Genomic DNA, 10,907 nt, shown 5'->3' on the forward strand with positions numbered 1-10,907 from the left:
AAAGATGGCAGTGTTTAATGTGCTTGTGGTAATAAACATGAATAACCAAAATCCACCAACCTGGCTCTTTGATCTTTATTGAAGCCATAATGGCTGACTCTACTACTGTGAACAAAGGCGAAAAGCAGGTAGGGGAAAACAAAAGAAAACCATGTCATCAGTAAATACAAGAATATCCTATGTATATTTTTTAAACTATAGTCGTGTCTTCATTTTTAAATAGTGTCGTTCCGCGACTCACCCACGGGTTTTGGAACATATGGGGTGCAGGATGTGCATGCAAAGCCCTCATCAGATGCTTGTTCCACCTCATCCTCTGTGTACAGACTCTCACAGACAGCATGGACCCATCTGCACAGGCACACAGAAATACATTGATACATGTACTTCTCATAACAAATCGCACCGCGAATCAAAGATGTTATGGAATAATTCATGATGTGAAAAATACATAAATAATCCATTCCCCGCTTGTCTTCATTAGCTGCGGTCTCATGGATACCTCAGTTTCTAAGTGTGCGCGTGTCGTTCTAATGAGCAGCACCCACCGATCGCAGTACTGACACTGCAGCAGCAGCTCCTCCTCCATGAAGTTCTCTCTGCATACTGGACAAGTGACGAGGCTGGCACAGGGGCCACAGTGGGTGTAGTTGTTCTGCCACTCACAGTGGAAACCCGGCGTGTTGGAACCACACTGCACACAGCACACACACCTGCACAAAAGTAGTGAAGCACTCAGTAACAAATATACAGCTAATATGCAAGATTTAAAAAATACAGATGCTAATGTGAGTGGTGCAACATATTCTCTGCTGCTACAGAAGCAAGAGGTAGAGGGATGGGCCTTTGAATTGCTAATGCAGGGTTGAGGCATGAGTGTTTTACATAATATGCAAATTTACATGTATTCATTTCCATTTGACCCCATTTAAAGCTACAAGGCTGAATGAAGCATTGTGCTCTTAAAGTTTACATTATTTTTTACCATTTGCACTTCCAGCCACCCTTGGGAACATTGTGCAGGGGTGGGTCCAAGCAGTAGGTGTGATAGCTGACATCACAGTCATCACACAGCAGCAGACGGGAGGGGTCCGAAGCCTTTCCACACACCTCGCACACAATGCATTCCAAACAGCGCCAGCCCTTACGGAGCATCGTCTTGGTGATCTACAGAAGATAACAGGTTTAATCTATCTGGCTTTCAAAAATACAGTAATGAAAAAGAAACATCAGAAGATAACACTGTGCTTACTTTGCTGTTCACACAGTAAGGATGGTAACACTGTGCACACTGAGCACAGGCCAACAACTGTCCCTCTGCACCCTTTCCGAAACTGCCACACACAACACACATATCCTGAAACAGAGGAGAGAAAGTGAGAAGGAAAAATGAGAGAGGAAACAAAGAGTTGCATCTGTGGTTGTGCCACGGGGTAATTAAAATGTCACACAACAACAAGAGCTGTACCTGGAGCAGGACAAATTTATCAGTGTTTGAGAAAAGAACCACTGTGTTCTGCATGGTGTCATCCTCCTCATCTTCTTCCTCCTTACTTAGTCCAGTGTCTGTGGTCATGCTTAGCTGTGGACAAGAGGTCAATAGTTAGAAAATTACAAATTGTGAGAAGAGTGATTATGACCATATTATAAATGTAAAAGAAAACAAAAGAGCATCCGAAAGGCATGTTAAGTAGAGCTCACCAAGAAAGCATCAATGCAGGAGGCCATGGCTTTGAGGCGCGACCTGCCACCACGCCCTCTCCCTCCACCACCCCCTCTAGGTCTACGCTTCCCAGGAAAACTATTGCTTCGCCCCTAAAAGCCAAGAGAAAAATCCATTTCAGCGTCAAGTCATGTGACAATGTGACAATGACATTTTAGAAATAAAAACAAGAGCAAAATGTCAGCTGTTCAAACATAATCCAGACCAACATGGTGACCTCACCTGTTTGACCCGGGAGCGGCCTGGGGATCCTCTGCGTTTTGCCTTCTCTCTGTCGCTTCTGAGGGGTTCGAAGGGAAGCGAGTCATCAGTCTCAGTGAGCAGGTTATCCGTGTGTGAGCGACCAGCAGGAACAAGCCCAAGCTCCATGGAGAGCTGAGGATCAGGTTCTCCTGGAGAGCCCAGAAAGCCACTGCTGCTCTCGTCTCCATGGCTCATATTAGACATCTCGTCAAGCAGCAATTCCGGCTTTACTTCTTGCTCCTGCGGTTCCTGCTTTATGTCCACATTAAGTCCTTCTCCTTTCATTTGCTCATCATACTCTTCATCCTCCTCCTCCTCAGACTGAGGTAGTAACCTCCCCTCCATCTCCATAGAAGAGAGGGCCTCTTGTGTGTCTCCTGATAAAGAAAGAGGAGAAGGAGACTGAGGGTCCTGGCATGGACTTCCTTCCTGCCTATTATCCATGGGCAAATGCTCTGTTTTGTCCACCGAGGCAGGAGAAGCTGGTAACTTTGGTGGATCCTTACTGAATGGTTCTGTGACAGGCATGCCATCAGAGCCATTGTTTAATAACTCTGATGATACTTCTTGTTTCACTGAGGGAGTGGCCTCTTGCTTCTCCACCTCCATGTTCTCAGGGCCCTGCTGTGACACTGGTGTTGGTTCTGCTTTAGGGTTGTCAGACTGTGTCTTTGCTGTGGGATCCTGGGATGGGGTGGCTCGGGTCACTTGGCTGACTGCCTCCTCTGCTCTCTCTTCATCAGCAGGTAGACAAGAGGCCTTCTGTTCTTTTGTTGCACATTCTAGATTTGAGATTAAAGGAATGTGTGGTTAACATTTATAAATCTATCATTAGTTACGGCACACCATCATACAAATAATAATGTGCTGCTTTGTGATCATTTTCAAATATGTCTACAGTGTGTTCTGAGTTTACCTGTGGACTCAAGTGGAGCAGCGGGCGCCTCAGACGTCAATCCTTCTGTTGCTACCTGCGGCTCGTCTTCCATGATTTTCTCCCCACCGTCTGTTGTCTCAACAACTGCAGACTCCGTCCCTAAAGCCAAAGTAGTTAACTTTCAGAGGCACATCTCAGACATGAATTACATTACATTTATTTGGCTGGTTCCTTTATCCAAAATGACTTGCAATGAGTGCATTCAACCATGTGGATATAACCCAAAAATCGAAAGAATCATGCAAGTACATCATCAAATATGCTAAACTACTTCAAGTGCTTAGAAACAATAAGAGATATAAAGAGGTTGTGCTTTATGGATCAAGGTGCAGTCAATATTAATAAGTTGCATTCTTCTACTGGTCCAATAAAACTCGTGACTGGCATGTCTCACAAGTTTTTTCTTATGTTCCGCCCGACGCAGACTTACCCAAGTCCATTGGTGTTTCTTTGTCAGTCGTGGCCTCAGCCTGACCCATGTCTGATGTGCCTTTCTGTCCTGGTGTCACCTCTGTGTGCTCTTCTGTCACCATGTCTGCATCTGTTTGGATTGTCATCTCTACTAAATCCACGTTTCCTTCAGTCTCTTCAGACGCTTCCCTTGTTTGTATCTCTGCCGTGATATATTGTTGAGTGACAGGCTGCTGCTGATCCTCCTTGCAAAGCCGGCAAATGCACTTGGCTTCTGGAAGCTCCCCTGGTAGAGCACACTCACTGTGCACCCACCTAAGACAATAAACAGATCATCAAGGAATATTTTATGACAATATGAGCAACAAGCCCACACATGACCGCCATCTCCAATGAATGCTACTGCGCTTCATCATCAGACCTACCTGTGGCACATGCTGCAGCACTGCAGAGTGACAGATGGGTTGGCAGCTTTGCTGCAAACACCACACATGGAGCTGCGGTGACGCTGGCAGCCCTCACATACGGTGTAGTTGTCAAACCACTGGGCTGAACCTGGCAGGCCAAGTCCACGGACACCACACTCCGTACATACACGACACCTCTGACAAAATACAGACAAAGGGGGTAAAATGTAAACGGAAAGATCAAAGACTCAAGTTTCAGTAGTAGCGGCATCTCTTTGTACTGAGGTGAAAGACAAATGTGACTTACTCTGCATTTCCATGGGTCAGAGGGAAGAGAATCCATGGCTGGCTGGAGACAGAAGGTGTGGTAGCCCTTATCACAGGCATCGCAAACCAACATTTTGGAGTCTTCTCCCGGTTGTCTGAGAAAATTAAGAATAATTCACGTTATTCAAATTAATGTTAAAAATTGGAAATAAAGCTCAGGTAAAATAGGACACGTCTTAAAAAAACAATGTAAATATAATGCAAAGCTTTCAGGAGCTACATCTGAGTCGTTTGTACAAGGTGTAGTTTGACTCACCTGCAAGTCTGGCACACTTTACACTCCGGGCACTGCCATCCTGCCCGCTGGATAGGCGTGGCACCAATCTCCAGACAGGCCGCATGATAATGTTGGCCACAACCCGTACAGAACAACAAGTCAGTAAGCTCCCCCGCTGAGTCACACACTGCACACCAAGCCTCCTCACCTGCTGTAACAAAAAAGAAACACATGAACAGGTTATTAGAAAAATAAAATCACATTAGAACAATTTCCTTCTGAGTTCTTCTTAGTTCGTTACATGTTAGTTACATGAAAGTCAGCAGGGAACAACCACGAGGTTGGTAGCCACTTCTCAAAGGTGCCTAGTGTTTTGTTTTGTTCAACCTTTAGAGAGTACAGAGTTCAAATGATTGCTTTATTTCAGCTTTCAAACTATGCAGGCAGCTGACATTTTACAACAAGCACTATAAAAATGCAGAGTCCATGGTCAATGAACCAAAATCAGTTTGGAGTGCTTGAGTTGTCTCACAGGAACTCTGAGAGAGTGTTAAAACTTTGGACTTGTTTGATGATATTTGCAGCTGGTCATCACCTTTGTAATGTCTGCATGGCACACGCCTTACTGTTGAGCATGCCCTATGTAATGATAATCAAAGATAAAGATGCCTGATTTTCTTACCCAACTCCTCTGCCTTGTCTATGTGCTCTGGACAGAGAAGGACCAACTGCTTCATGGACTGGAAGGACCCACTGGCCGCTGAGCAGGGGAAGTGGTAGAACCGTGAGCAGCCCTCAGCATGGCATCGAATGGTCGCGCCCAGCCTTTTGCAGTATTCGCAAAGCTAAAACAACGAAATGGTGAAAAGTTTGATTTTGTGAAGCCTCTGTTAATCCCTATATTCTGACTCACCACCGTCTCATCCACGCCTAGCAACATGCACTTACCCGCTGTGTCCCTGAGATAACGGCCTTATCCACGTTCTCCAGCTCCTCATTTTCCATCCGCTTCACTCCCTCCGACCACACCGCACACCAGTGATGAACCAAACAGCCCCCTGTTCAGTACAAAGCCCAACATCAGTGATATTTCTAGCCAAATTTCAATTCTGCATTGTATTTCTAGGACCGTAAAATATGATTAACTTCTAATAATAATTATTGTACACTCATGGAATAAGGGATCCAGAGCGCAAACATTTTGGCGGCACATGCGACCAAAAATCTGTCAGGTGCAACTAAACATTTTCATTGGCTGCACCAGTGCGTTTCACATTTATTACACCAATGTATGCAATGCAGAACGAGAGTTCACAAGTGCAAGTTTAGCCCGGAAACTTTCAGCTGTAGGCTATTAGCAACAGGTGCTGAGGATAGCAAAACAAGAGATGGCGTGTAAGTCAGTCACACAATAGCATCGCAAATGATACGGTTGAGCTTGAAGACCAGCCTGAGGTTTTCTGGTCAGCCACTATAGCAACCAAGACAGAGTTGTGTATAAGACAAGGACAGTGCATCAGTGTTTCTCTAGAGCTGTAGGGTAAAGCAATGTTAATGGAAATATATCTAACGTGCTAAAGCACATTTCACGGCATCACCCAGCTGTTCCACTGGGATGAGAAAAATACAAACCAGCTCAGCTCCTTATCCCTGCTGCTTTCCGGCAGCCTTTGGATATAAAAACAGAACGGGATAAATGAAAAAAAATTACTGAAGCAATCCGCATTTACATTGGCATACAGCCACGGTGGAGCTAATTCTAACACTCCTCCTAATGTACAAGTTTTATATTTTATCAATTTTCTATTTATTTAGTATTTTATATCATAAGAGATGCTTTTCAGTTTTATAGCCTGTTGTGAACTTTTGCCTTTTGGGGAAGTGTTTGCTCAAGGTTTGTCCAATGGGGGATGCCTCTGTCCCCAACAACAGACATTTTGTCTGTCTTTGACACTTGCACTACTGTCAGTTCAAAATAAATTAAAAGAAATTTTCCCTGCTTTGCCGAACTCACACCAAACCATGACTCCTAAACAGATGAAGTGGATTGTGACCTCTGTGGACTGTTACACCCCTAGTTAAGAAGTTTCCTATGTGTATGGAAATTGACAAAAAAGGTAATGCTTAAACTGTATTATTGTGGCACCAAAAGGCACAGTACAAAATTTTGGGTGCACCTTGATTATTTGCTGGAGCACCTACATGATAAAGTGAAGCGCACCAGTGCAACCAATGTAAAACCTTAGTCTGGAGCCCTGGGGATATGGTAGTATAATGTTATGAGTTCAACCTGAGTCGTCAAAGAGTGATGCCAGACTGGGGGAGTCGGAAAATCCAATGGAAGACAGGTCATCATTCCCAGGCTGTGGCAGTGGGGAAGCTGATGGCTTGAGGGTCGGCCGCTCAGAAGATGGCCCAAAGTGTCTCAGTTCCCGCTGTCCATGCAGGCTCCGCTCCACACAGTTACAAAGCGCACAGGCTCGAACGCTCTCTCTGTACAAGTCACAGACAAAATTGTTAAAAGTACAAATAGAGATTCACTGATAAGCAGATTCCTAAGATATAGACGACGAGTTAGGATGATATCCTTTATGACTGGAATCGAGAACTTACAGAGGTGTGCTGGACGAGGCTGTAGTAGCACCAGACACGTCCTCAGCAGCAGGAAGGGCTTTGGACTCCTCAGAGGAGACAAGCTGCTTTGAAGGGGCATTGTCATCAGCTAGAGAATGATAAAAGAAAAGATTTATATTAAAAAGAAATAAAGACCATAAAGATGTTCCTATTGTCACCTCTAATAAATTCTCTTAACATTATCAATTGAAGGAAAATTAAGAATGGTCTTTTGTTCACAACCATATGCATTCCCCTTTCAAAGCAGAGGCACAATGTGATATTATTCATCTTCCTGCAGACTACATATAATTATGCATTCATAATACATGACCTTGGGACATTGGGAAAATTTTAAAAAGATCACATTACCTGTTGGTTCAGAGTCATTCTCTTCGCAGTTTGATTTCTGCTCGTCCATCCCCCGTACTGATTTTGACCTCCTTGACAGAGATCTGCAATTTAAAAACATGCATAGAATTAACTTCTAAACGCTGAATCAGAAGTAGAATAGCTTAAGAAAATTATTCTCAGTGTGCAAAAAATTGCAGGCATCTTATCTGATAACTGGCTATGCCATTGACAACTGGTCTGTTATCACTGCATAATGAATGGAGAGACTAGATCTGATAATGATATGAAAAAAAATGCTAAATGCATGAGATTTACGTTCTCTCCCATAAATAATTAACAGCTAAGTGGTATGTAGGTCCTCAATTACCAAATGAGAAAATGCCATTTTCATGAGCCAACATATGTTCATCTTCATATAAAAGGTTTCCCCAAAATGCATCTTTCTTTACCACAACATACACCACACTAGCTTCCCTATCCACCCAAAAGCACTTTTCACATAAAGACTTACAACCAACAATGCAACCACATAAACATGGCAGTTGTGTGCTCACTTTGGATGATTTCCTTGAGTTAATCTGACTAACGTTAGCACTAATGCAACCGAGCTTCCTCGCAAACTCATGAAAATAGCGCGAGGGTTACAGGAGACAAAACAATCGGAAACCGCTTTAACAATTCAAGTTATCATTTACCAAGCAATGCATAATCCAAATCGGTGAAACTGCCGCGTGAAAAAGCACAAAATGATAAAACTAAAATGGTGTTTTCCCCAAATAAAACAACCATAAATCGGGATACACAAAGAAAACACAACTTCCGTGTGTATAACTTCCTGTTGCAGCGGAGCTCCTTTCGTGCAGAACCTTTGTCGCTCGCATCATAGTTCCGCTATGAGATCCACGCCATTAACAAAAATAGTGTAAAACAAACAATGCATGGCAGGAAGTGCTCAACATTTATTCATCCACATAACTAATAAAAATAAGTCGTGTTTTGTTTTTAACGTTTAAAGGCCGTTAACAGGCGACACTTTAAAGGGAGCTCATCGGCTTCGACTCGCATGGTATATTTTGCTTATGGCAGCTCACCGCCTCACCAGTATCTGTTAGTGTCATCGTGAATATCCACATTTTGGAGACTAAAAGAAAACCGACAAAATCGTCCGTGGCGTGAGGCTGTTTGTCCTCATCTAACGGGCTCAAAAGACAATAAATATGTCAGCGGCTTTGACATATAGATCCAGCCGAGAGTCTCGCACGGTTTAGTCGGTTGCAAAACAAAAACTGTGCCATCTTATTCAGAAAATCCTCCTGTAAAGTAACACCATCACACTCTCATTTCGACATGTTTCCTTTTAATTCTCACTGAGGCAACACTAAGCAGATCCCAGTCCGATCCCAGTCCGTGCGCTTTTGTGGTGTTTTTAACCCACAGGAGCAGAATTAATCACAAATTACGATCAATATGCAAGTTATTCTCACACCAAACCAATTACAACGTATATACACCTTTGTCAAGATTATTAAAGTGTGCCTGTTCAGTTGGCACTTAACATTACAGCCAAAACACCACAAATAAAATGCAACACACCTGCACCGTTAATTTAACCTACACAATATGTGGCACTACATTAAAACGCTGTTTAGCAAATGGCACCCAGAGGTGTTAACGACTGAATACAACCAAGCTGATGGCTAAAATGAATTTCTGTATGAAGCGTTAAATCCTCGCAACGTTTTCTGTGGCAGCAACACTGGCAACGAACTCACTTCTCGACAACTAACGTCAAATCTAACTCCTATAAAACCTAACTGCTTTTATATTAAAGTTAATGAGTGTATTAAATTAGCTTTGTCTCTAACATGAAGTTGGTAATGTCCAGAGCAAAAGTGATGACATGATGATGGCTAACGTTAAGTTAACGTCTTAACATCCTGCTAGCTAAGTTAACGTTAAAAGTGTTAACGCTACAAATTAACTTTCGCGGTGAGCGTGTTTGTTTTTAATGTGTGATGTAAAGCCAGAAGTGGCTGCTATTTGTTGCAGTGCCACGGTGAAAGCTATAGAGGTTTTATGGTTGAATAACTGCAAAGCTAAGCACTATTCCTCAATGTAAACACCTACTTCAAAGGGTTGGTTCTGTCCAGCAAATAGCCTGGTCCGCGTAGCTGGCGACAGGCTGATACGGAAAAGCTAACAACTACCAATGGTGACGTAGCAACAAAGTGTCCCGAAGAAGCAAAACTACGAGAAATACACACAATCTTATGTACAGGAGCATGTACTTTCAAAATATAAACCGGCTACTCTTTGGATCGTACGTTGGACAAAGCAAACGAACAACATATTTGAACCTAAAGTTAGCACCCAGGTAACATAGCAAGTTCTCCAGCAAGTAGACATCCCCATCTGGTCGAAGCTAACAGCTAACGTTACCGATAGCAGAGCTAACATTACCCGGTCTAAGGTCAGGGTTGATGTGTCTTTAGGTATGTCTGTTGCAAGAAGTTCAAAGAGGCCATAATAAAAACAGCTCACCTCACAAAAACAATATCGTCTCCTCATACATCAGCAAAATCCAAACAGCCACACAGCTTCCCAAAATGCTGATGGTCGCTTCATTTTATGTACCGGACTAACGCTGCGGCTAGCCGGCTGGAGGGAGAGTGGGGGAAGTGCACCTCGGCGGAAGGCAGGCTGTGCGGTGGTGCTAGCTACGTAGCTTCTTAACTAGATGGATAATGCTATGGTTAGTTAGCTAACCAGCAACTTGAGCTTTGTGTCGAGTGGTCGTACACTGCCGGGGAACTATTAAGCACCGAGACAAGCCTTCAACCCGTCCCGACAAAGGCTCCACAGCTTCATGCTGTGAATCCAAAAACTACCCCGCTATCTAGCTCCTTGCTTGTGGCTTTAGCTTGAAGGCTAACAGCAGCTAGCTTCGGCTCTGTTCTGGAATCTAGCTCGCGAGGTCGTTACAGCTACTGCAAGTTTACACCAAACAGTGCATCCGAAAATTACAGCCCCAAACTTTGTTGACACGACTGTAAATATGTTTTCTTTTAGTTTTAGTCCACTGCAAACATTTATCTACCTAAATTTGCAGCTCAACTTTGCATGGGTACCCTTGTATGGGTCACTAGCATCGCTTCACTTCGCTGAACTGCGTTGCGTCTGCACACGGCTGTTCCGCCAAGTGGCTAGCCGCCGCTAGCTGTGCTAGCTAATAATAACTACGTCAAAAATTAATTCATGCAAAAGAACGGGCGAAAATTGTGTTTTATTACTAGACACCAGCAAAACGTGCTACAGCTTTAGTGTGGCATTCAACAACTTTGTGCGAGGGTGATTTAATTAAGCACACAGCACACGGTTTTAATCTGGAGAGCGCGGACCATTGAAATATGGTGGATATTAGATATTAGGTCATTAGATTTTCGGATCCAGGGAAGCCATTTTTCATTATATTGTTATGATTGTGGAGCCAAAGCTACTTTGACATGCAGACGGATGAATGCATGCGTTTTGATAATCGATCAGTCGCGATTAGGCTCATATTTCTAGTGCAATTTAATTTTGTAATCAACATAACAAATGTGTTGCTGTACTCTTGCTAATTAGTCCATCTCTGTTTATATATTGCTATGCATTGCGCGTTTGGTCGGAGTGACT

General features: G+C 43.4%; 1 protein-coding gene across 1 annotated transcript in view; it reads right to left on the reverse strand.

Moving 5' to 3' along the window:
• Window positions 1-10,408, reverse strand: part of kmt2d (lysine (K)-specific methyltransferase 2D) — a 13,752-nt gene extending 3,344 nt beyond the window's left edge. Inside the window, exons 1-19 of the mRNA XM_050063897.1 lie at window positions 9,774-10,408; window positions 7,251-7,333; window positions 6,879-6,987; window positions 6,556-6,758; window positions 5,214-5,323; window positions 4,948-5,110; window positions 4,305-4,476; window positions 4,029-4,143; window positions 3,740-3,918; window positions 3,334-3,629; window positions 2,883-3,002; window positions 1,946-2,748; window positions 1,702-1,815; window positions 1,469-1,582; window positions 1,253-1,357; window positions 986-1,167; window positions 549-713; window positions 242-351; window positions 61-105 (exon numbers count right to left, since the gene is read on the reverse strand). Coding sequence (XP_049919854.1) covers window positions 61-105; window positions 242-351; window positions 549-713; window positions 986-1,167; window positions 1,253-1,357; window positions 1,469-1,582; window positions 1,702-1,815; window positions 1,946-2,748; window positions 2,883-3,002; window positions 3,334-3,629; window positions 3,740-3,918; window positions 4,029-4,143; window positions 4,305-4,476; window positions 4,948-5,110; window positions 5,214-5,323; window positions 6,556-6,758; window positions 6,879-6,987; window positions 7,251-7,299 — 3,154 coding nt within the window. The 5' untranslated portion in view covers window positions 7,300-7,333; window positions 9,774-10,408. The remainder of the gene's footprint in view (window positions 1-60; window positions 106-241; window positions 352-548; window positions 714-985; window positions 1,168-1,252; window positions 1,358-1,468; window positions 1,583-1,701; window positions 1,816-1,945; window positions 2,749-2,882; window positions 3,003-3,333; window positions 3,630-3,739; window positions 3,919-4,028; window positions 4,144-4,304; window positions 4,477-4,947; window positions 5,111-5,213; window positions 5,324-6,555; window positions 6,759-6,878; window positions 6,988-7,250; window positions 7,334-9,773) is intronic.
• Window positions 10,409-10,907: the final 499 nt, after the last annotated feature.

This window comes from Epinephelus moara, chromosome 16 (assembly GCF_006386435.1).
Source record: "Epinephelus moara isolate mb chromosome 16, YSFRI_EMoa_1.0, whole genome shotgun sequence".
Taxonomy (NCBI): Eukaryota; Metazoa; Chordata; class Actinopteri; order Perciformes; family Serranidae; genus Epinephelus; species Epinephelus moara.